Consider the following 25437-nt stretch of genomic DNA (forward strand, 5'->3'; position numbering starts at 1 on the left):
TTATCTATTGAGACCTTATTATCTATTGAGACCTTAATATCTATTGAGACCTTATTATCTATTGAGACCTTATTGTCTATTGAGACCTTATTGTCTATTGAGACCTTATTGTCTATTGAGACCTTATTATCTATTGAGACCTTAATATCTATTGAGACATTATTATCTATTGAGACCTTATTGTCTATTGAGACATTATTATCTATTGAGACCTTATTGTCTATTGAGACCTTATTATATATTGAGACCTTATTGTCTATTGAGGCCTTATTATCTATTGAGACCTTATTATCTATTGAGACCTTAATATCTATTGAGACATTATTATCTATTGAGACCTTATTGTCTATTGAGACATTATTATCTATTGAGACCTTATTGTCTATTGAGACCTTATTGTCTATTGAGACCTTATTGTCTATTGAGACCTTATTGTCTATTGAGACCTTATTGTCTATTGAGACCTTATTATCTATTGAGACCTTATTGTCTATTGAGACCTTATTATCTATTGAGACCTTATTATCTATTGAGACCTTAATATCTATTGAGACATTATTATCTATTGAGACCTTATTGTCTATTGAGACATTATTATCTATTGAGACCTTATTGTCTATTGAGACCTTATTGTCTATTGAGACCTTATTATCTATTGAGACCTTATTATCTATTGAGACCTTATTATCTATTGAGACCTTATTATCTATTGAGACCTTATTATCTATTGAGACATTATTATCTATTGAGACCTTATTGTCTATTGAGACCTTATTGTCTATTGAGACCTTATTGTCTATTGAGACCTTATTGTCTATTGAGACCTTATTGAGCTTCGCCCGGCAATAGAAAGCTAAAATGTCGACAATAGAACGTTTTCATTTCTTTCATGAAAAATGTCTTATTTTCATGCCTTTGTTCTTCTATTGACCCTCTATGACTACATGAGTTTGTAGAATGTGTTTTTATCATCAAATGTCTGACTGTGCTGGGTGCTCTGTTCTAACAGTCATTGTGCTTGGTCATTTTTTATGTACTCACTATCTCTTCTCTCTTTCGCGTTCCTCTAGCTGTCTGGATCACTGAAGAGGAGGCTGACTGCGACTGAGGGGGCCCACCAGGGGGGCTTACGGCAGGGCCAAGGGCCCGGTAATGGCCCTGGTCTGGGTCTGAACGGTACCTCCGACGGTTCTTCCATGACCCAGGGGCCCGGGGGGCCCACCAAGCGACTCTGCCTGGAGGATGTGACCCTCGCCATGGGTACCAGCTTCCAGCAGAGCTCTTACTCTGGAGGACCCAGTCCTGGAGGTCATGGAGGTCCTGGAAGTCAGGGGTCACTTGAAGGTAACAGGCTGGGGAATGGGAACAACGGGCTAGGGTCACCCTACTCTATGCCCCCTAAGGCGAGTCCTGGGTCTGGGGGGCCTGGAAGTGTTGGTGGACAATTTCACCCCAATGGAAGCTCCTCGTCGGCCCCATCGGTTGAGCAGGAGCTCCAGGATATTCTGGATGAGTTGACCAAGAACCCAGATCCTTCTCTGCAGGAGTTGGATCTGGACAAGATACTGGGAAATAAAGAGGAGCAGAATCAAGGATCAGGGCCGGGGTACATCCACCCACATTCGCCCAAATGCTCCCCCCAGAGAACCACATCTCACCTGGAGAGCCACCTCACCCACTCCCCAGGCTTTCCACAGGCAGGGTCTCCCCAAGTAGGCCCGAGTCTGGCCGGAGCCCCGTACTCCATCCCACACCCCTCCAAACCCGTTCCCTCGCCTCTCTCGGCTTCACCACACCATTCCTCTTCATCCCAGAACCAAGCACGTTCTCCGATGTTATCCGCAGCCCTCTCCTCTCGACCCGGGTCTACTTGGCACGAGGTATCGCGAGCTCAACAGCTCCAGCAAATGGCGTCCAACTCCAACAAACACCTTTCCTCCAACACCCCTATCCCCCAGAACCAGACCCAGAATCAACCCCAGACCCAGGCCTCTATGCCTCCTCTATCCCAGCAAGGCTCACCCTGGGGCGGGCAGAAACTCCCAAACTCCTCCCCGCTCCACCAACAACCATTCAGCCCGGCTGGAAGCATTCAAAGCCCCCAGGGTTCAATGTCAATCTCCATCCTGGCTCCAGCTCCGTCTGCAGGGCCTTCACCACCCTACCGCCCAGATAAGCTAGGCAGTCCGGCTCTCGCCCAACCCCCCTTTAGCCCACAGAGTACCCTTCTACCTTTAGGAAACACCAGCACATCCAGCACTTCATCCAACATCCAGGGGTCACAAGCCAACTACATGCCCAGTGGAGGTGCACCAACATCAGGCGCCACAAGACCATCTCCCCCCTACCGAACTGACAAGCCTCACCAAAGCCCTGCGCTCCAGTCCCAGTCCCAGCATCAACCTCAACCCCAGAACCAACCCTTACCCCTACCCCAAACCCAACAACCACATCCATACAGCACCCAGAACGGGTCAGGACCCAACAACAACATCTCGAGTCAGCTCTACAAAGCCATGACGGCGGGTCAACCCAGCAGCCTCAAGCTACTCATGCAACAACAACAACAACAACAACATCAACAACAACAACAGCAACATTCAAACACGCAACAGCTACAGACAAACGCCCAACTGGGCCAACACCCGTCCATGTCCAAACCATGTGGTGGTGGAGTCCCGCACCAGGAACCCTCATATTCCTTCACCAACACCAAGCCCCTCCGCCATTTTGACCTGGACCCCCAGCAGAAGATGGGAGGAGGGGGTGGACCCCCAATGGGCCCTGGACAGGGTGGACCCCCCAACCCCATGGCTGGTTACCGTGGAATGCAGCATGGTGGTGCAGCCGGAACACCAGCATCAGTAGCAGCGAACCATGCCCATCTATTGCAACAGAGGATGCAGCAGAGAGCAGCAATGCAGCAGGCCGCAGCAGGAATCATGGGGCCACAACACTGTAGAGAGGTGAGTCACGATTGGTAGATTTTACTTCCTGGTTGCAGTATGTAGAGCGGTGATTGGATGGTTATATTTTCTGGTTGCAGTATTTATTGGGGTGCAAAAGTTGTCAGTAGTGCCTCCTCTGAGGTCATGTCTGTGTTGGGTTACTGCTTTAGTTGTCTTTTTGTCCAGGGAACTTAATGCTGCATACTTTTATTTTGAAGTTTTTCTCAGGGCCTGTCGCAAATGTTTTCCCACTCGTTCAAGGGTTTTTCTTAATTCGTACTATTTTCTACATTGTAGAATAATAGTGAAGACATCAAAAATATGAAATAACACATATGGAATCATGTAGTAACCAAAAAAGGGTTAGACAAATCAAAATATATTAAATATTTGAGATTCTTCAAATAGCCACCCTTTGCTTTGACGACAGCTTTGCACACTCTTGGCATTCTCTCAACCAGCTTCACGAGGTAGTCACCTGGAATACATTTCAATTAATAGGTGTGCCTTCTTAAAAGTTAATTTGTGGAATTTCTTTCCCTCCTAATGCTTTTCAGTTGTGTGTGGAGGGATGATCAGTTGTGTTGTAACAAGGTAGGGATGGTATACAGAAGATAGCCCTATTTGGGAAATGACCAAGTCCATATCATGGCAAGAACATCTCAAATAAGCAAAGAGAAACAACAGTCCATCATTACTTTAAGACATGAAGGTCAGTCAATCCGGAATATTTCAAGAACTTTGAAAGTCTCTCAAGTGCAATCGCAAAAACCATCAAGCGCTATGATGAAACTGGCTCTCATGAGGACCGCCACAGGAAAGGAAGACCCAGAGTTACCTCTGCTGCAGAGGATAAGTTCATTAGAGATACCAGCCTCAGAAATTGCAGGCCAAATAAATGCTTCACAGAGTTCAAGTAACAGACACATCTCAGCATCAACTGTTCAGAGGAGACTGCGTACATCAGGCCTTCGTGGTCGATTTCCTGCAAATAAACCACTACTAAAGGACACCAATAATAAGAAGAGACTTGCTTGAGCCAAGAAACACGAGCAAAGGACATCAGACCGGTGGAAATCTGTCCTTTGGTCTAATTAGTCCAAATTTGAGATTTTTGGTTCCAACCGCCGTGTCTTTGTGAGACGCGGTGTGGGTGAACGGATGATCTCCGTATGGGTATTTCCCACGGTTAAGCATGGAGGAGGAGGTGTTATGGTGTGGGGGTGCCTTGCTGGTGACACTGTCTGTGATTTATTTAGAATTCAAGGCACACTTAACCAGCATGGCTACCACAGCATTCTGTAGATACGCCATCCCATCTGGTTTGCGCTTAGTCCCACTATCATTTGATTTTCAACAGGACAATGACCCAACACACCTCCAGGCTGTGTAAGGGCTATTTTACCAAGAGGAGAGTGATGGAGTGCTGCATCAGATGGCCTGGCCTCCACAATCACCCGACCTCAAACCAGTTGAGATGGTTTGGGATTTGTTGAACCGCAGAGTGAAGGAAAAGCAGCGAACAAGTGCTCAGCATATGTGGGAACTCCTTCAAGACTGTTGGAAAAGCATTCCAGGTTGAGAGAATGCCAAGTGTGTGCAAAGCTGTCATCAGGGCAAAGGGTGGCTATTTGGAGAACCTCAAATATAAAATATATTTTGATTTGTTTAAAACGTTTTTGGTTACTACATGGTTCCATATGTGTTATTTCAATGTTTTGATGTTTTCACTATTATTCTATGATGTAGAAAATAGTAAACATAAAGAAAAATCATTGTTTGAGTTAAGTGTTCTAAAACGTTCAACCGGGAGGAAATTGGATGTTAGTGTGGAACTGTTGTGCTCGACTGTTTCTGCTGCTTTGGACTGACTTACGTTGTTTAGGCCCGGAGAGAATTTACTCAGAAAAGGCTACAGGAACTGTAGCCTTGTTCGTGTGATGTGGTATTCCATCATGAAGTGTTGCTGTCTGCAGCATTTGGAGTTCAGCAAAAGGGGCAAGGTTACAGAGGACAGGATGAGGGGAGAGGAGCAATGGAGAGCACAGGAGAGGTGGGGAGTAGTTGTGGTGGGGAGTGTAGGGGGCAGAAGAGGGGTAGCTACATAGAGGGGGGGGCCCCCTGCTGTTTTTCAAAGGGGGATGGAGGAGAGAAGTCAGTGTGTGTGTGGAGGGATGGGGGGCTGTGTTAGATTAATTATGTAGAAGACAGAAGGGAACAGGGAGTGGAGGAATCTCTTCCTTTGTGTAGCCGTACCTTAAACCAAATGGCACCCTATTCACTATATAGTGCACTGCTTTTGACCAAGGGCTGGTGAAAAGTAGTGCACTATACACTATATACCAATTAAAAGTCACCACAGTCATACATATCTATTTCTTGTATTTAATGTACATGCAGTGGTTAGGAGGGCCCCTTTCCAAGTTCCCTACTTACTTACTGTAAAGACAGGATTCCCTATCTGCTACATCTACCCTAATACACTTCCTGGTTGTAAAATGGGAGAGAAGTGTTTAAAAAGTGTTACAGCGAATAAACAGTCTAAAAAACACTGTGACATGTTTTCATTGAAATTCAAATGAATAATAAAAAGTGTTTCAGAAAAGTGTTTCGGTATGTGTTCAGAGCCTACACGCTTGGTTTTACAGTGTATAGGAGGACGGTTTTGGAGGGAGGTGTGTGCGTTAGGGGCTTATTAACCGAGGGGCCCCTTTAGCGCCTACTCACTCCTTCCCGAGAGGCCAACCCTTCCCCCCCCGCTCATCCCCCTCTCCCTCCTTCCCTCTTATCCCCTCTTTTCTAAAATTCATTATCCTTCATTGGAGTGCATGCTGAAAGAGTGCTACTGGGCAGAGAAGGGGGTGGAGAGAGAGAGAGAGAGAGAGAGAGAGACAGCGAGAGAGACCGAGACAGAGAGAGAGAGAGGGGGGGGGGTAGGAGCTTCAAACACACCGCGCTCTCTCTGCCTCAAAGATTCTGCTTGCTGCTGCAGGAGAGAATGCTGCCGCGGCAATTTGAAACCCAATCTAAAGACACACACACCACACACCACAGAAACACACTAATGTACACGTGTATGCACAAACAGCATTCACGTTTGTCTTAAGCAGCACTCACAAATACACACAAAAACACAATTTAAACATCCCCTGTACACACAATATACACAACACACATTCTTAAAAAGATACACCACAAGGCATTGTTCAGGTAATGAGCACTCCCACATGACAGCAAACATATTAAGCACTCAATCATCCACACTTACGTGTAGCGCACACCCACACGCGCACGCAGCGAGTGCAGTTTTCTAAAGCCCAGTTCTGTCGTGTGAACTCAAGGCAGGGTTTTCCTGGCAATAGCAGCTTTTTCGTATTTGTTGACTCAAGTGGGGTTCCCCTCCCTAACCTTCCCTCCCTCCCTCCCACACACACACACACACACACACACACTTCTATGGAAAGGCCTTCCTCCCTCTCTTTCTCTTGTCTCTCGCCAACAAAATCTCACTATCTGACACATTCTGACTTCAGTATGAGTTTTTATGGTTAAGTTTAGGCATTAATTACAATCAGTTAACTTAAGGGTTAATGATTGGGATCGGGTTAAAACAGAAACTACTCGATGGTTAAGTTTAGGTATTAATTATGCCCATCCACAATGCCTTAGAAAGCCGAGAGCCTACTTGATGGTAATAGCGAACACCAATGGCCCTAGTGGCCGGTATTGAAGGCATCTCCCGGCGTCCTGGGGCCCTGGATGAACGTCAAAAACGGCATTGGATCTTGTGTGACCTGGCGGCTCTCTCTCCCTTCTCTCTCTCCCCCTCTCCTTCTCTTTACTTCTCATTCTCCCCTCTCTCTCTCTACCCCCTCTCTTTGTCTCTCGACAGCTCTCTCTCTTTCTCTCTACACCTCGCTCTCTTTCTCTCTCTCTCTCTCTGTCCACCTACTCAAGCTGAGTTGCATTTAAAGGGGAGTGCCTTGCACTGACTGTCTCTTCCGTTTTCTCTCTTTCACTCTTCCTCTTGCTTCCTTCACTCACGCTCTCTTTCTGCATTCGGTCTCGCTCTCTTTCTCTCTCTCTCCCTCTCTCTTTCACTCCCTCTGTTCCTCCCTCTCTCACTGTTGACTATTCTTCTTTCTCTGACTTCTGGTTTAGGGCTGTGCAGCTGTGAGCAGGGAGAAACACAGTCACACTCACCCACACACAGGGACAAAATGTGTGTATTAAGGCCTGCTATGTGCTCATACAGTTGCAAGTGTTTTTCTATGTGAGCCTGTTATTTACACACCACAGGAATGTATAGCTGTGTGTGTGTGTGTGTGTGTGTGTGTGTGTGTGTGTGTGTGTGTGTGTGTGTGTGTGTGTGTGTGTGTGTGGTAACACAGGTGAACTGTGTTGAGTCCGGTGCTGGTTGATGACACACCAGACTGAGGTAGTGTTTAAGTGTGGACGTTCATCCATAACACGTTGAATTTCGAAGGGAAATTATGAGACCGTGTTGCTCCAGATATATATATATATATATACACACACACACACACACCGTATGTATGTACGAACTTAACAAATCTCCTTGGCCTGAGCTAGTCACAACCTCCCTCCTCTTCCTCCTCCTATTCACCCCTTCCTCTCTTCTCCTCTCCCACACTCTCTCCATCTCTCTCTCTGTTTGTCCTACCTCCGAGGCTGACAGCATTTTTGCACTGTTTTCGCTATGTCTGTATTCATCAATCTAGCAAAGCGGCAATATTTTGAATAATGTAGAAAACTATGGCCTTTGGCTTTCACCTGGAATTGTTTATTTATGTCTGAGAAAAAAATATGCCCATATGTACATAATAAAATGACCACTTTGTTACAATACATATATGTAAATAATAATGTTATAGATGTTATATTAAACTGTGTAATGTGCAAAAATATTAAAGTAAAATGTTCATTTTTCATCAACTTAACATGATGAACAGGAATGACACTTACTCTCAAGGGTCTCCAAAAAGAACTATCTGAAAGCCATGCCCCTAATAGGCCACGCCTCCTGGAAATAACCTATGGATTACATTAAAAAAGACCCAGCTGCTGGGTCAACCCAGCATGAAAGTGAATAAAAATCCAACTGATGGTTAAATTAACCCATGTTTGGGTAATCCAAACAACCCAACTGGTTGGGTCAAAATAACCCGGTGTGTGTTCTGTCCAGTATTTACCGAGGGCTTGGTTACCAAACAACCCAAATTGTTTTTTAAACAATTTTTTCGAGTGTAGCAGTCTTGTTTTTGAGACCACCTAAAGCGAGTCCGATTCAAGACCAAGACCGGAGCAAAATGAGACCGAGTCAAGACCAAGACCGGAGGGGTGATGAGACCGAGTCAAGACCGAGACCGGGAGGGGGATGAGGGGTCCGAGACCGAGTCAAGACCCGAGAACAGAAAAATGCGAGTCTAATTCAAGACCATGATTGTCATTTTGTCAAATCACCACCATAATAAGGGTTAAAAATGGCCCCGAAACAGAACAACAGAACAACATATGGATTCTTTAGACATAAAAAAATAAATGCATGCTGAGGGAAAATAGAGCCACTCTACAAATTATTGCTAACCCAAACACAGTGAGGAACAATCAGCCTTCTACGCCTTCAGAGAAGGGCTAAGTATTTATAAAATATTAATGATAATAATATAATTATTTTCAATGATGTTCTGATTTAGTCTCTTCCGTTTCTGTTGGAAAGGAAAGGGATAACGCTGAAGAAGAAAAAAGGTCCAATCAGGATTTTTCTTTGTTGGTCTCTGGGGAGATAAATCTAGCATTAGCTAGCTCCATCAGCCATTGGCTAGGCCATCAGATGCTAGATAAAGGCATCTGTCATTCAACTGTATTAGGGTAAAAGTTTGGAGTGACAGTGGAATCAACCAATAACATTTTAACTTAATGGGTGGGACCATTTTTTACAAAAACGTATGGGATCTTCTGCCTTCTTGAAGGCCAACAGGTTGCCTAGTTAAATAAAGGTCAAATAAAAATAAATTAAAACATTTAAAATACTAAGGCATTTGTGAAAATTCTTATAGCAATGGGAAAGCGGCCGTCAGTTTACAATTAAAAGACACTGCAGAAAATAAAACCAAATAAAAACATCTGTCTTGTCCAGGACCGGAGTCTACACAGATAGGTGCGCTATAGTCAATCAGACCTACAGTAGGCCCTTACACAAACAAGCCATTTGCCAATAGGGCCTGCCATCATTCACTTTGAACGACTTTAGGTCATTAGAACACATTCACCAAAAGCCACTAAATACTCCTGAATGTATTTCTGTGAATATGTAAACACCACGGGAGTCCTTTGCAGTCTTATTGATCAAACAACCTTGAAAAGATAGGCTTCCCTCAGTTATGCACAACCACGACAAATGAGAGGAAACCTCACTGGGACATTTTTACTCGCCGTAGCAGAGCTGGTTAGGCTGTTTACATGTTATCTAGAGCGTTCTTGACTAACTATGACTTTTTTTTCTTTGTCTGTGTTTACTGACACCGGTTATATTCAGCGGGTGTTGCCCGTTTTGTAAATTCATCAGTTGTTCAGAATTTGCCAATGCAAGAGATATGCTAACTTGGATTACAGTGGTTCTAGCTATCTCTAGCTGTGTATAGCCACTGAACAACGATATGAAAGCGACATATTCATCATCTTTACTCCAAATGGCATGACATGGCATCCTCCTAGCAGCTAGCTAGCGATCTAGCTAACGTTAGGCTCCATGTTTTTAGCTTGCAACAAAACTAGATACGCTAGCCTTTTAGCCACGTTGTGTCTGACTTGTGATCATTTCCCTTGCTAGTTTGATTGGATTGACATTCCCAGCCTTAGTTACATTCGTCCGCCTTTGTCCAGAATATTGAGTCATTGAAACTGAAACAGTGCATCCCGAATGGAGGCAGCAAACAATGTACCAGGCCAGCTGTGATTTACAACCTGATAGCAATGTTTTATGGACTAATCTGGATTAATCTATTCTGCCAACAATGCCTTATTGTACGTCATGGTGTTTATGTGTTGACTGAATGGACAAGCTGATCATTCTGAGTTTTTTTACTCGGCTGGTCTCGGGAAGGAGTCCTCACTGTCAAGACCAAGTACAAATGTATCTGACACCAAGACCACACTCAACATGTGGTCTTGAGACCAAACTCAAGACTGATCTCGAAGTACTACAACACTGGAGTGTAGCCTAGTAGCAGTAGTAGTAGCAGTAGTAGTAGTAGTCATATTCATAATCATTGTCATACAGTAGTAGTAGTAGCAGTAGTAGTCATTCATAATTATTGTCATACAGTAGTAGTAGTAGTAGTAGTAGTAGTCATTCATAATCATTGTCATACAGTAGTAGTAGTAGTAGTAGTAGTAGTAGTAGTCATTCATAATCATTGTCATACAGTAGTAGTAGTAGTAGTCATTCATAATCATTGTCATAGAGTAGTAGTAGTAGTAGTAGCAGTAGTAGTAGTAGTCATTCATAATCATTGTCATACAGTAGTAGTAGTAGTAGTAGTAGCAGTAGTAGTAGTAGTCATTCATAATCATTGTTCATAATCATTGTCATACAGTAGTAGTAGTAGTAGTAGTAGTAGTAGTAGTAGTAGTCATTCATAATCATTGTCATACAGTAGTAGTAGTAGTAGTCATATTCATAATCATTGTCATACAGTAGTAGTAGTAGTAGTAGTAGTAGTAGTAGTAGTAGTAGTAGTAATATTCATAATCATAGTAATACAGTAGTAGTAGTAATCATAATCATAGTAATACAGTAGTAGTAGTAATATTCATAATCATAGTAATACAGTAGTAGTAGTAGTAGTAGTAGTAGTAATATTCATAATCATTTCATGTAGTAGTAGTAGTAGTAGTAGTAGTAGTAGTAGTAGATATTCATAATCATTGTCATACAGTAGTAGTAGTAGTAGTAGTAGTAGTCATTCATAATCATTTTCATAGAGTAGTAGTAGCAGTAGTAGTAGTAGTAGTCATTCATAATCATTGTCATACAGCAGTAGTAGTAGTAGTAGCAGTAGCAGTAGTAGTCACAATCATTGTCATACAGTAGTAGTAGTAGTAGCAGTAGCAGCAGTAGTAGTAGTAGTAGTCATATTCAAAATCATTGTCATACAGTAGTAGTAGTAGGAGTAGTCATATTCATAATCATTGTCATACAGTAGTAGTAGTAGTAGTAGTAGTAGTAGTGGTAGTCATATTCATAATCATTGTCATACAGTAGTAGTAGTAGTAGTAGTCATATTCATAATCATTGTCATACAGTAGTAGTAGTAGTAGTAGTCATATTCATAATCATTGTCATACAGTAGTAGTAGTAGTCATATTCATAATCATTGTCATACAGTAGTAGTAGTAGTAGTAGTAGTCATATTCATAATCATTATCATACAGTAGTAGTTGAGAGTACTTAGTGTTGTCAACACTCTAGATTAGGGCCTAATATTTATAAACAGTTTATAATCAGCTCTTCAGTATTAAACTATTCATGAAGAGAGAGTTTAGTCTCAACAAGCACTAACAATAGCAGTCGTAAACACACATACTCACACACATGATAGAGATGTATTTAGTACTTAATTAATTACATTGCTGAATAATGTCCGTTATATAAACGTGTGTGTGTGTGTGTGTGTGTGTGTGTGTGTGTGTGTGTGGGAGGGGGCAGAAAGGGAGAGACAGAGACAGACAGTACGGAGTCAGACAGTCTTGGCGACTGGATTCTGGGAGCAGAGGAGTGGGGGCTTACACACACACACACAGAGACATACACATGCTAAGGCAGACCTCAAACTCACACACAGTCTCTGGCAGAACGGCAGTATTTGCAGACAAACACCCACCTTCAGTTGTACACAAACAGAGGCACATTGACTAATACCAACACACATGCGTTGCCACTGGCAGGCGTTGCTCTTCAAGATGTTGAAGGCAGATTTTGTGTTGTCAACAACAAGATCTCATGGTTTTACCAATTTCACTTCAGATTCTGATGTTTATCCATGTCAAAGTTAGACATTTCTCTAAGGGTTCAATTTCAAAGTTTTTTTGATGTCCTGGGTTGTTTACAAGTCACAAGTCAGTCTCAAGTCTTAGCACTCAAGTCCCAAGTCAAGTCCCAAGTCAAGACAGGCAAGTCAAGTCTCAAGTCAAGACCGTCAAGTATCAAGTCAAAGACCCCTAATAATGATTGCTTATTGAGGATCGCTATGGGGCGCAAACGGACGATGTAGGCTAGTACACAATCGCCCAACCTTAACACACACACACACTCTCTGTGTGGTTACAGTAGGCAGTCGTATGTCAATGGTTTTAGGAACAGCAGTAACATCAGGTAGGATTTTAGGCTACCAACTGCCTAGCCAGTTGTAGCTCAATCTGGAGTGCAATGATCACGTTCCCGCACTGACTAACTGTGTGGAGGCTCATTGATGTAACGTTACACTAGCCTACATGATACACTAGTAAAGTAATACAATATACAGCTGTTGGCTATATTAGCCACGACTTGCCGTTGTTTGTGCAGCTTCAAATGTCGAACAAATGTGGAAATTGTTTCTCCTCCTCATTTTCTTCCCGCATGTTTTGTAAGTTGCAATTTGTTTTTTTGTTGATACAGCATCTTCTTTATATCCGAAAATAATAATTTGGGGTATCATCTTTCCAAGGGCTCCATCTAAATTCACCCACCGACGTTCCTCTGCACTTCCCCGCACAACTTTTTCTCAGCTGGCACAATTTGATTGGCTGCTGTCCGATTCAAACAGTAATCCGTTAAATGAAGAGTTGATGCGCTGCACACTTTGTTTAATAGCATAATTTTTTATATTTGGGCTTGGGGAGGGTATCAAGTCAGGTCGAGTCATAAGGTCCAAGTCAAGTCATTGGTGTTAAAGTCAAAGTCGAGTTGCAAGTCATCATATTTGTGACTCGAGTCTGACTCAAGTCCAAGTCATGTGACTCGAGTCCACACCTCTGTCTCCTCCTGCTCAGCATCGTTCTGTTTCTCCAAACGTCAATTTTCGAAGTTAATGGTTAAGGCTTTGGACCGGGTTAAAACATAAAAAAGCGACTGCCCCTTTATTTTGCATTTATTTGCATTTATTCTAGTGTCAAAATATAAATAGGAACATTTTGGTCATGAACTCTGTTTCAGACATTGGAACCATGCATCACAACGAATAAATGAAGGTTGGGTTTGGATTACAATTATGTCAACAAATCATTCCCTCCTTTGCCACACTCCACGTGCAAATCGCCCCTCCATCCACTTCACATCCCTTCATTGAATGGGGCTACGTTGTTTCATCATACCCAACGAGTTCAAAGGTCACAGCTGTTTGAGACTGAAAAGCCCTAGCTATACTCACACACACACACACGATAGAGATATTTCTGTTTGACAATGTCATTTATAGCCATACTAGTATTTAGTAGTTAAACACATTGCTGAAAAATGTCCTGTTTGTGAAATACAGATATTGAGATACAAACAAGTGTGTGTGTGTGTGTGTGTGTGTGTGTGTGTGTGTGTGTGTGTGTGTGTGTGTGTGTGTGTGTGTGTGTGTGTGTGTGTGTGTGAACACATTACTGAATAATGTCCTGTTTGTGAAATACAGATATTGAGATACAAACGTGTGTGTGTTTGTGTTTGTGTGTGTGTGTGGGAGGGAGAGACAGACAGTACGGAGTCAGACAGTCTTGGCGACTGGATTCTGGGAGCAGGGGAGTAGGGGCTTACACACACACATGGACACACACACACACCGAGGCAAACCTCAAATTCACACACAGTCTCTGGCAGAACAACCCTATTTGCAGACAAACACCCACCTTCAGTTGTACACAAACAGAGACACATTGACTAATACCAACACACACACACATACTCGCACACTCACTCACACAGACACACACACACACAATGTAGCGTTTAGCGGATGCAGGCGTTGTTCTTCAGGATGTTGAAGGCAGACGTTGTGTTATTAGCAACAAGATCTCACTGTTTTACCAATTTGACTTCAGATTCTGATGTTTACCCACGTTTCTCTTAACGTCAAATTTCAAAGTTGCTCCAAACGTCAAATTTCACTGGGTTTTTGACATCCTGGGTTGACTCCTGCTCAGCATTGTTCTGTTTCTCCAAACGTCAAATTTTGAAGTTAAGGGTTAAGGCTTTGGATGGGGTTAAAACATCAGAGCGACTGCCCCTAAAAACCAACCAATCCCTTTAAAAACGGCCTATGCAGCATCGATACGAGTCAGAAACATCTATTGTAGTGTCAACATTTCCTACAATGTGTAAATAGGATACTTTTGGTCATAAAGTCAGGCTTGTCTGAAATGGAGTTTGGAAGTGTGTCACAACGAGTAAATCATGCCCGCTTTTGCCAAGCTCCAGGTGCAAATCGCCCCTCCGGCCACTTCACATCCCTTCATTGAATGGGGTTACGTTGTTTCATAGCCCCCAACACTTTCAGAGGTCACAGCCATTCGAGACTAAAAAGCCCTCGCGATACAGATTGACCAACTATGATTTGCATGCCCTGCCAAAGGACCCTACCTTGTGGAATAGGTGGTTGGAGTTTGTTGGTCCAGAGTTGTGGTGAGTATACTGCTGGTTATGTATCTGGTTATGTATATTTTGATAATCCTTATCATTATATAGCTAGCATAGCTGATGTTCGTTAGCTAGCTACCTAACTAGCTGGCTAACGTCAGCCTACCTCAATACAACTCGGATTTGGCTTCGAGTAATTTAGACAAAGCAGTCACATTAGCCTCCGAGGTGCAACCCATGTCTAGGGCACAAATAAATATATGGATTCAGCTATGGCGGTAATAGCTGACTCGTGTCTCGCTATAACAGTGTACTAACTAGCAGCAACAAACTCAAACCAACCCGGGGCCATAGCAAAACAATGTCACAGTTGGTTGCACAGTGTAACGGCGTCACTGTCCTGAATCTAATCCAATATGGAGCCAGTCGGTCTCCGTATGTAAAACAAGGAATTAGCTTCCGAACGAGATTTTTACTTCTCGAGGGATGGTTGTAATTGAGGGATGATGACCATCGTTGACCCTGCCCAGTTGGGTGCCAGACTGATCCCCTTGTCATGAATGGACCTACCAGAAGGAGCAAAGGTGGGTATCATAACATGTCCAGCAATGTGATTGCAATGGTTTAGCAACCTCCAAAAAAGCATTTCACTGTTCACTTGCTATTTTCACAACTTGTCAGCCAAGCTCAGAATAAAAGTGTGGCATGCGACCCAAGCGCCATTATGAACCCTCCTTCGTTGTCGCCAGTCTCCCTCAGCTCCTATGAAAAGGAGACAGCATCATGAGGTGTCTGATAGGGACCCGAATTACTGCCATGATGACATAGGCGGCTTCATCAACAACGACAGGTAATGTGCGGTATGTGAAGTATGAAAAGTGTCGATTAACTAGTAGGCTAATTCCCCAGCCAAGCAAATACAACTAGTGGTGTCTTTTTGGTTGTGAAGTGCATTAGCAAAAGGCTTGGCTGTATGTTATATCACCTTGTCACAGGCCCTCCCAGTCAACGCCACCTCATAAGATTGCCTGCTGCAGTTGTTTGAGAGATTTAAAGCTGAATATGCAGCATAGAAAAGACCGGCAGGGGGTCCCTTATCAGCATCATGCAGGCATGCCCTCACTCTGAGCATTCCCATGAATGGAACAGTCAGCCACATGTTGGCTAGTATCCAGCCAGCAACCTTCGCCTGTCAGCGGCAACAGCTTTCACAGGCTCATCATTTGTACACATACAGAAGGTAACCCACTTCATTACTTTGATAACCCAATTGTGAAACATACAGTGCATTCAGAACGTCCCCTTGACTTTTTCTACATTTTTGTTACGCGACAGCATAATTCTAAAATGGATTCAAATGTTATTTGTCCCGATCAATCTACAAACAAAACCCCATAATGACAAAGCAAAAACTGTTTTTATGCATTTTTTTGGCATATTTATGAACAAATTAAAAGCTGAATACTTATATTTATGTTAGTATTCAGACCCTTAACTCAGTACTTTGTTGAAGCACATTTGGCAGCGATTACAGCCTTGAGACTTGTATGATGTTACAAGTTTGGCACTCCTGTATTTGGGGAGTTTCTCCCATTCTTCTCTGCAGATCCTCTCAAGCTCTGTCAGGTTGGATGGGGAGCGTTACTGCACAGCTATTTTCAGATCTATCCAGAGATGTTTGATTGGGTTCAAGTCCGGGCTCTGGCTGGGCCAGCAAAGGACAGTCAGAGAATTGTCCCGAAGCCACTCCTGTGTTGTCTTGGCTGTGTGCTTAGGGTGTTGCCCTGTTGGAAGGTGAACCTTCGCCCCAGTCTGGTTTTCATAAAGGATATCTCTGTACTTAGTTCCGTTCATCTTTCCCCCGATCCTGACTAGTCTCCCAGTCCCTGCCACTAAAAAAACATCCCCACAGCATGATGCTGCCACCGCCATGCTTCACCATAGGGATGGTGCCAGGTTTCCTTCAGATGTGACGTTTGGCATTCAGGCCAAAGAGTTCAATCTTGGTTTCATCAGACCAGCGAATCTTGTTTCTCATGGGTCGAGAGTCTTTAGGTGCCTTTTGGCAAATTCCAGGCAGGCTGTCATGTGCCTTTTACTGAAGAGTGGCTTCCATCTGGCCACTCTACCATAAAAGTCTGATTGCTGGAGTGCTGCCGAGATGGTTGTCCTTCTGGAAGATTTTCCTATCTCCACAGAGGAACTCTGGAGCTCCTTCAGGTCACCTCCCTGACCAAGGCACTTCTCTCCCCGATTGCTCAGTTGTGCAGGCGGCCAACTCTAGGAAGATTCTTGGTGGTTTCAAACTTCTTCCATTTAAGAATGATGGAAGCTACTGTGTTCTTGGGGACCTTCAATGCTGCAGACATTTTTTGGTACCCTTCCCCAGATATGTGCCTCGACACAATCCTGTCTCGGAGCTCTACGGACAATTCCTTCGACCTCATGGATTTATTTTTGCTCTGACATGCACTGTCAACTGTGGGACCTTAAAAAGACAGGTGTGTGCCTTTCCAAATCATGTCCAATCAATTGCATTTAACACAGGTGGACTCCAGTCAAGTTGTAGAAACATCTCAAGGATGATCAATGGAAACAGGATGTACCTGAGCTCAATTTCGAGTCTCACAGCAAAGGGTCTGAATACTTATGTAAATAAGGTATGTCTTTTTATATCTATATATGTACATTTGCAAACATTTCTAAAGAACTTCACTTTATCATTTAAGGGGTATTGTGTTTGATTGATGAGGAAATATATTTAATAATTCCATTTTAGAATAAGGCCGTAACATAACAGAACGTGGGAAAAGTAAAGGGGTCTGAATACTTTCCGACTGCACTGTACATGATGTCAACTGACTTCATTTGTGGCACATTGTCTGCTTTGTAGATGCACCATTTCAATTTACATTTGATGATATCTGAAGTGAAATAGAAAGGTGAACGCAGCGATCAGGTTGTTTCCACCAGGCTATTTATAATCACCATTGATAATGTAATCAGTGTGTCATAGGAACACTATTTTCATTCCATGTGTGACAGATGAACTCTGCTTCCACTTGGCCTATTTCTACGGATGGACTGGAGATGCAGTCAATTGATGGGGAGACCATAATTGGGTAGATTTCATCTGACCTGTTCAAACTTCAACATAGTACCTGTTTGTGTGTCAGGTATTACATATCCTATCTGCCATTGGTAATAGAACAGTGACTGATGTGTGTATTATTATTTTTAATTTTTCTCCTTTTATTTAACCAGGTAGGCTTAGCTGAGAACAAGTTCTCATTTACAACTGCGACCTGGCCAAGATAATGCAAAGCAGTTCAACACATACAACAACACAGAGTTACACATGGAATAAACAAACATACAGTCAATAATACAGTAGAAAAAGTCTATATACAGTATGTGCAAATGAGGTAGGATAAGGGAGGTAGGGCAATAAATAGGCCATGGTGGCAAAGTAATTACAATATAGCAATTAAACACTGGAATGGTAGATGTACAGAAGATGAATGTGCAAGTAGAGATACTGGGGTGCAAAGGAGCAAGATAAATAAATACAGTTTGGGGATGAGGTAGTTGGATGGGCTTTTTACAGATGGGCTATGTACAGGTGCAGTGAACTGTTAGCTGCTCTGACAGCTGGTGCTTAAAGCTAGAGAGGGAGATATCAGTCTCCAGCTTCAGTGTTCTATGCAGTTCGTTCCAGTCATTGGCAGCAGAGAACTGGAAGGAAATGTGGCCAAAGGAAGAATTGGCTTTGGGGGTAACCAGTGAGATATACCTGCTGGAGCGCGTGCTACGGGTGGGTGCTGCTGTGGTGACCAGTGAGCTGAGATAAGGCGGGCCTTTACCTAGCAGAGACTTGTAGATGACCTGGAGCCAGTGGGTTTGGCTACGAGTATGAAGCGAGGGCCAGCCAACAAGAGCGTACAGGTCACATTGGTGGGCATTGTATGGGGCTTTGGTGACAAAACGGATGGCACTGTGATAGACTGCATCCAATTTGTTGAGTAAAGTGTTGGAGGCTATTTTGTAAATGACATCGCCGAAGTCGCGGATCGGTAGGATGGTCAGTTTTACGAGGGTATGTTTGGCAGCATGAGTGAAGGATGCTTTGTTGCGAAATAGGAAGCCAATTCTAGGTTTAATTTAGGATTGGAGATGCTTAATGTGAGTCTGGAAGGAGAGTTTACAGTCTAACCAGACACCTAAGTATTTGTAGTTGTCCACATATTCTAAGTCAGAACCGTCCAGAGTAGTGATGCTGGACGGGCGGGCAGGTGTGGGCAGCGATCGGTTGAAGAGCATGCATTTAGTTTTACTTGCATTTAAGAGCAGTTGGAGGCCATGGAAGGAGAGTTGTATGGCATTGAAACTCGTCTGGAGGTTAGTTAACACAGTGTCCAAAGAAGGGCCAGAAGTATACAGAATGGTGTCGTCTGCATAGAGGTGGATCAGAGAATCACCAGCAGCAAGAGCGACATCATTGATGTATACAGAGAAGAGAGAAGTAGTTGGTGAACCAGTCGAGGCAAACATTTGAGAAGCCAAGGCTGTTGAGTCTGCCGATAAGAATGTGGTGATTGACAGAGTCGAAAGCCTTGGCCAGGTCGATGAATACGGCTGCACAGTAATGTCTCTTATCGTTGGTGGTTATGATATCGTTTAGGATTTTGAGGGTGGCTGAGGTGCACCCCTGACCAGCTCTGAAACCAGATTGCATAGCGGAGAAGGTACGGTGGGATTCGAAGGTCTGGTGGGATTAATTTGGGATTAACTTGGCTTTCGAAGACCTTAGAAAGGCAGGGTAGGATAGTTATAGGTCTGTAGCAGTTTGGGTCTAGAGTGTCTCCCACTTTGTAAAAGGTGATAACCGCGGCAGCTTTCCAATCTTTGGGAATCTCAGACGATAAGAAAGAGGTTGAACAGGCTAGTAATAGGGATTGCAACAATTTTGGCAGATCATTTTAGAAAGAGAGGGTCCAGATTGTCTAGCCCAGCTGATTTTGTAGGGGTCCATATTTTGCAGCTCTTTCAGAACATCAATTATCTAAATTTGGGTGAAGGAGAAATGGGGAGGCTTGGGCGATTTGCTGTGGGGGGTGCAGGGCTGTTGATCGGTGTAGGGGTAGCCAGGTGGAAAGCATGGCCAGCCGTAGTAAAATGCTTATTGAAATTCTCAATTATAGTGGATTTATCGGTGGTTACAGTGTTTCCTAGCCTCTGTGTGCAGCTGGGCAGCTGGGAGGAGGTGCTCTTATTCTCCATGGACTTTCCAGTGTCCCAGATCTTTTTTGAGTTTGTGCTACAGGATGCAAATTTACGCTTGAAAAAGCTAGCCTTAGCTTTCCTAACTGCCTGTGTATATTGGTTCCTAACTTCCCTGAAAAGTTGCATATCACGGGGGCTATTCAATGCTAATGCAGAATGCCACATTATGTATTTTGTGCTGGTCAAGGGCAGTCAGGTCTGGAGAGAACCAAGGGCTATATCTGTTCCTGGTTTCTAAATTTTTGGGATGGGGTATGCTTATTTAAGATGGTGAGGAAGGCACTTTTAAAGAATAATCAGGCATCCTCTACTGACGGGATGAGGTCAATGTCCTTCCAGGATACCCGGGCCAGGTCAATTAGAAAGGCCTGCTCGCTGAAGTGTTTTAGGGAGTGTTTGACAGTGATGAGGGGTGGTCGTTTGACCGCAGACCCATTACGGATGCAGGCAATGGGGCAGTGATCACTGAGATCTTGGTTGAAAACAGCAGAGGTGTATTTGGAGGGCAAGTTAGTTAGGATGATATCTATGAGGGTGCCCGTGTTTATGGATTTGGGGTTGTACCTGGTGGATTCATTGATAATTTGTGTGAGATTGAGGGCATCAAGTTTAGATTGCAGGATGGCCGGGGTGTTAAGCATTTAGGTCACATAGCAGCACGAAATCTGAAGATAGATGGGGGGCAATCAATTCACATATGGTGTCCAGGGCACAGCTGGGGGCTGGGGGGGGGTCTAAAGGAGGGGCAACAGTGAGAGACTTGTTTCTGGAAAGGTGGATTTTTAAAAGTTGAAGCTCGAATTGTTTGGGTACAGACCAGGATAGTAAGACAGAACAATGCAGACTCTCTCTGCAGTAGATGTTATAGTTAGGGATGGAAATTTCAGGGTTTTTGGTAGTCATCCTAAGCCAGGATTTAGACACGGCTAGGGCATCCGGGCTGGCAGAGTGTGCTAAAGCAGTGAATAAAACAAACTTAGGCAGGAGGCTTCTAATGTTAACATGCATGAAACCAAGGCTTTTACGGTTACAGAAGTCAACAAATGAGAGCACCTGGGGAGTAGGAGTGGAGCTAGGCACCGCAGGGCCTTGTTCACAGAAACATGTATGTAACCAGCACATGAAGACTTGCAAGAGGATGTGATGAAGACTGACAGACAAGCTTTATACTGATGTATCTGAATGGAGAGAGACCTGGCACCAAAAAAAGGATTAAACACAACTTTTACTTGTATTGTCTTTTTTATTATTCAATTGAATGGTATCGGTCAATATGGGGATGGATAAACCCTGTGTATCCCACACAAGGATCAGGGAACTCCTGTTGTGTACGGGACACCACACAGGAAGTTATGACCACTCTGACATGTTTGCCAAGGTGGCCCCATCACCACCAGACAAAATGCCGAAAGGCAGAGTATCTGTATCGACTGGGAATGACAATGAAAGGTGAAAGGTGCACATTGTTATATTAGCTGAAAACTGATTCTATGGTATTATGAAGGGTTGTTTATTCTAAATGGACCTGTTACTACATTTTAAAGTTACCAAAACACTTAGTTTTGAATGTCTACATAAAATCAGCAATTGCATTCTTTTCATATTACTCTGCAGGGTACTGACCTAATTCAAACGTCGTTCGAGTGCTGTTTTGTTCCATATTGTGTTTGATTGTTTTGTTGCTGTGATCACGGCACCCTTGTGAATGAGACCCTGGTCTCAAATGGGTTTTCCAAACGGACTGGGAAGTAGGTCTCCGAGTCGCCTTGTGGAGGTGAGCAGTCATCACTCGTGTGGGACACTTACTGATGCTGGTTTCTGTTATTTTCTTTTCATTACACACAAAGTCAACCGAGCCTGTTTTTTATTTTTTTATTTTTTTTACATATATTGTGAATGCAACAGTTCCTCTCTCAATGCGAAACATCTTTGCAACACTCCCCCTCGATAACCAAATATATAATATGAAATATATGATCCCATATCTCCACAATTTTGCGAATAGACAGGCGCGCAGTGGATGTGGTTTGATGTAGTGTACAATCGAAGTTATCTGTTTCAGGATACACTTCATGCTTTACACCACTCCAGCCGATGTTTGGCATTGTGCATGGTGATCTTAGGCTTGTGTGCAGCTGCTCGGCCATGGAAATCCTTTTCATGACGCTTCTGGCGAGCAGTTCTTGTGCTGACATTCAAATTAGTGATTTTGGCTATTTTAGCCACACCCGTTGCTGACAGGTGTATAAAATCGAGCACACAGCCATACAATCTCATATAAACAAGTATTGGCAGTAGAATGGCCTGTACTGAAGAGCTCAGTTGCTTTCAACATGGCACTGCCATAGGATGCCACCTTTCCAACAAGTCAGTTTTTCACATTTCTGCTCTGCTAGAGCTGGTCCGGTTAACTGTAAGTGTTGTTATCGTGAAGTGGAATCTCAGCCGCGAAATGGTAGGCCACACAAACTCACAGAACAGGACTGCAGAAAGCGTATAAATGGTCTGTCCTCGGTTGCAACACTCACTACTGAGTTCCAAACTGCCTCTGGAAGCAACGTCAGCACAAGAACTGCTCGCCAGAAGTAGTAGTAGTAGTAGTTGTAGTAGTAGTCATATTCATAATCATTGTCATACAGTAGTAGTAGTAGTAGTAGTAGTAGTAGTCATATTCATTGTCATACAGTAGTAGTAGTAGTCGTATTCATAATCATTGTCATACAGTAGTAGTAGTAGGAGTAGGCATATTCATAATCATTGTCATACAGTAGTAGTAGTAGGAGTAGTCATATTCATAATCATTGTCATACAGTAGTAGTAGTAGTCATAATCATTGTCCTACAGTAGTAGTAGTAGTAGTCATTCATAATCATTGTCATGCAGTAGTAGCAGTAGTAGTCATATTCATAATCATTGTCATACAGTAGTAGTTGTAGTAGTAGTAGTAGTAGTAGTAGTCATATTCATAATCATTGTCATGTAGTAGTAGTAGTCATATTCATAATCATTGTCATGTAGTAGCAGTAGTAGTAGCAGTAGTAGTAGTAGTAGTAGTAGCGGTAGCAGTAGTAGTAGTAGTAGCAGTAGTAGTAGTAGTCATATTCATAATCATTGTCATACAGTAGTAGTAGTCATATTCATAATCATTGTCATACAGTAGTAGTAGTAGTAGTCATATTCATTGTCATACAGTAGTAGTGGTAGTAGCAGTAGTAGTAGCGGTAGCAGTAGTAGTAGTAGTAGTAGCAGTAGTAGTAGTAGTCATATTCATAATCATTGTCTACAGTAGTAGTAGTAGGAGTAGGCATATTCATAATCATTGTCATACAGTAGTAGTAGTAGTAGTCATTCATAATCGTTGTCATACAGTAGTAGTCATTTTCATAATCATTGTCATACAGTAGTAGTAGTAGGAGTCATATTCATAATCATTGTCATACAGTAGTAGTAGTAGTAGTAGTAGTCGTATTCATAGTCATACAGTAGTAGTAGTAGTTGTAGTAGCAGTAGTAGTAGCGGTAGCAGTAGTAGCAGTAGTAGTAGTAGTCATATTCATAATCATTGTCACACAGTAGTAGTAGTAGTAGTAGTAGTAGTAGTAGTAGTAGTAGTAGTAGTAGTCAAATTCATAATCATTGTCATACAGTAGTAGTAGTAGTAGTCGTATTCATAATCATTGTCATACAGTAGTAGTAGTAGTAGGAGTAGTCATATTCATAATCATTGTCATACAGTAGTAGTAGTAGTAGTAGTAGTAGTCGACATAATAATTGTCATACAGTAGTAGTAGTCATATTCATAATCATTGTCATACAGTAGTAGCAGTAGTAGTAGCAGCAGCAGTAATGGTAGTAGTAGTAGAGGTAGTAATATTCATAATCATTGTCATACAGTAGTAGTAGTAGTACTAGTCATATTCATAATCATTGTCATACAGTGGTAGTAGTAGTAGTAGTAGTAGTAGTAGTAGTCATAATAATTGTCATACAGTGGTGGTGGTAGTAGTAGTAGTAGTCGTCATAATAATTGTCATACAGTAGTAGTAGTAGTAGTCATAATAATTGTCATACAGTGGTAGTAGTAGTCATATTCATAATCATTGTCATACAGTAGTAGCAGTAGTAGTAGCAGCAGCAGTAATGGTAGTAGTAGGAGAGGTAGTCATATTCATAATCATTGTCATACAGTAGTAGTAGTAGTAGTAATATTCATAATCTTTGTCATACAGTAGTAGTAGTAGTAGTACTAGTCATATTCATAATCATTGTCATACAGTAGTAGTAGTAGTGGTATTAGTCATAATAATTGTCATACAGTGGTAGTAGTAGTCATATTCATAATCATTGTCATACAGTAGTAGTAGTAGTCATATTCATAATCATTGTCATACAGTAGTAGTAGTATTAGTCATATTCATTGTCATACAGTAGTAGTGGTAGTAGTAGTCGTATTCATAATCATTGTCTACAGTAGTAGTAGTAGGAGTAGGCATATTCATAATCATTGTCATACAGTAGTAGTAGTAGTAGTCATTCATAATCGTTGTCATACAGTAGTAGCAGTAGTAGTCATTTTCATAATCATTGTCATACAGTAGTAGTTGTAGTAGTAGTCATATTCATAATCATTGTCATACAGTAGTAGTAGTAGTAGTAGTCATATTCATAATCATTGTCATACAGTAGTAGTAGTAGTAGTAGTAGTAGTAGTAGTAGTAGTAGTAGTAGTAGTCGTATTCATAGTCATACAGTAGTAGTAGTAGTTGTAGTAGCAGTAGTAGTAGCGGTAGCAGTAGTAGTAGTAGTAGTAGCAGTAGTAGTAGTAGTCATATTCATAATCATTGTCATACAGTAGTAGTAGTAGTAGTAGTCATATTCATAATCATTGTCATACAGTAGTAGTAGTAGTAGTCATATTCATAATCATTGTCATACAGTAGTAGTAGTAGTAGTAGTCATATTCATAATCATTGTCATACAGTAGTAGTAGTAGTAGTAGTCATAATAATTGTCATACAGTAGTATTAGTAGTCATATTCATAATCATTGTCATACAGTAGTAGCAGTAGTAGTAGCAGCAGCAGTAATGGTAGTAGTAGTAGAGGTAGTAATATTCATAATCATTGTCATACAGTAGTAGTAGTAGTACTAGTCATATTCATAATCATTGTCATACAGTAGTAGTAGTAGTAGTAGTAGTAGTAGTAGTAGTAGTAGTAGTAGTAGTCATAATAATTGTCATACAGTGGTAGTAGTAGTCATATTCATAATCATTGTCATACAGTAGTAGCAGTAGTAGTAGCAGCAGCAGTAATGGTAGTAGTAGTAGAGGTAGTCATATTCATAATCATTGTCATACAGTAGTAGTAGTAGTAGTAGTAGTAGTAATATTCATAACAGTAGTAGTAGTAGTAGTAGTAGTAGGAGTAGTATTAGTAGTAGTCATATTCATAATCATTGTCATACAGTAGTAGTAGTCATAATCATTGTCATACAGTAGTAGTAGTAGTGGTATTAGTCATAATAATTGTCATACAGTGGTAGTAGTAGTCATATTCATAATCATTGTCATACAGTAGTAGTA

General features: G+C 42.2%; 1 protein-coding gene across 1 annotated transcript in view; it reads left to right on the forward strand.

The window, feature by feature from the left end:
• The window catches only part of LOC112214514 (trithorax group protein osa), a 113874-nt gene that overhangs the window by 60134 nt on the left and 28303 nt on the right, over positions 1–25437 (forward strand). Inside the window, exon 2 of the mRNA XM_024373309.2 lies at positions 1071–2966. Coding sequence (XP_024229077.1) covers positions 1071–2966 — 1896 coding nt within the window. The remainder of the gene's footprint in view (positions 1–1070; positions 2967–25437) is intronic.

Source organism: Oncorhynchus tshawytscha, linkage group LG15, assembly GCF_018296145.1.
Source record: "Oncorhynchus tshawytscha isolate Ot180627B linkage group LG15, Otsh_v2.0, whole genome shotgun sequence".
In the NCBI taxonomy this organism is placed as follows: Eukaryota; Metazoa; Chordata; class Actinopteri; order Salmoniformes; family Salmonidae; genus Oncorhynchus; species Oncorhynchus tshawytscha.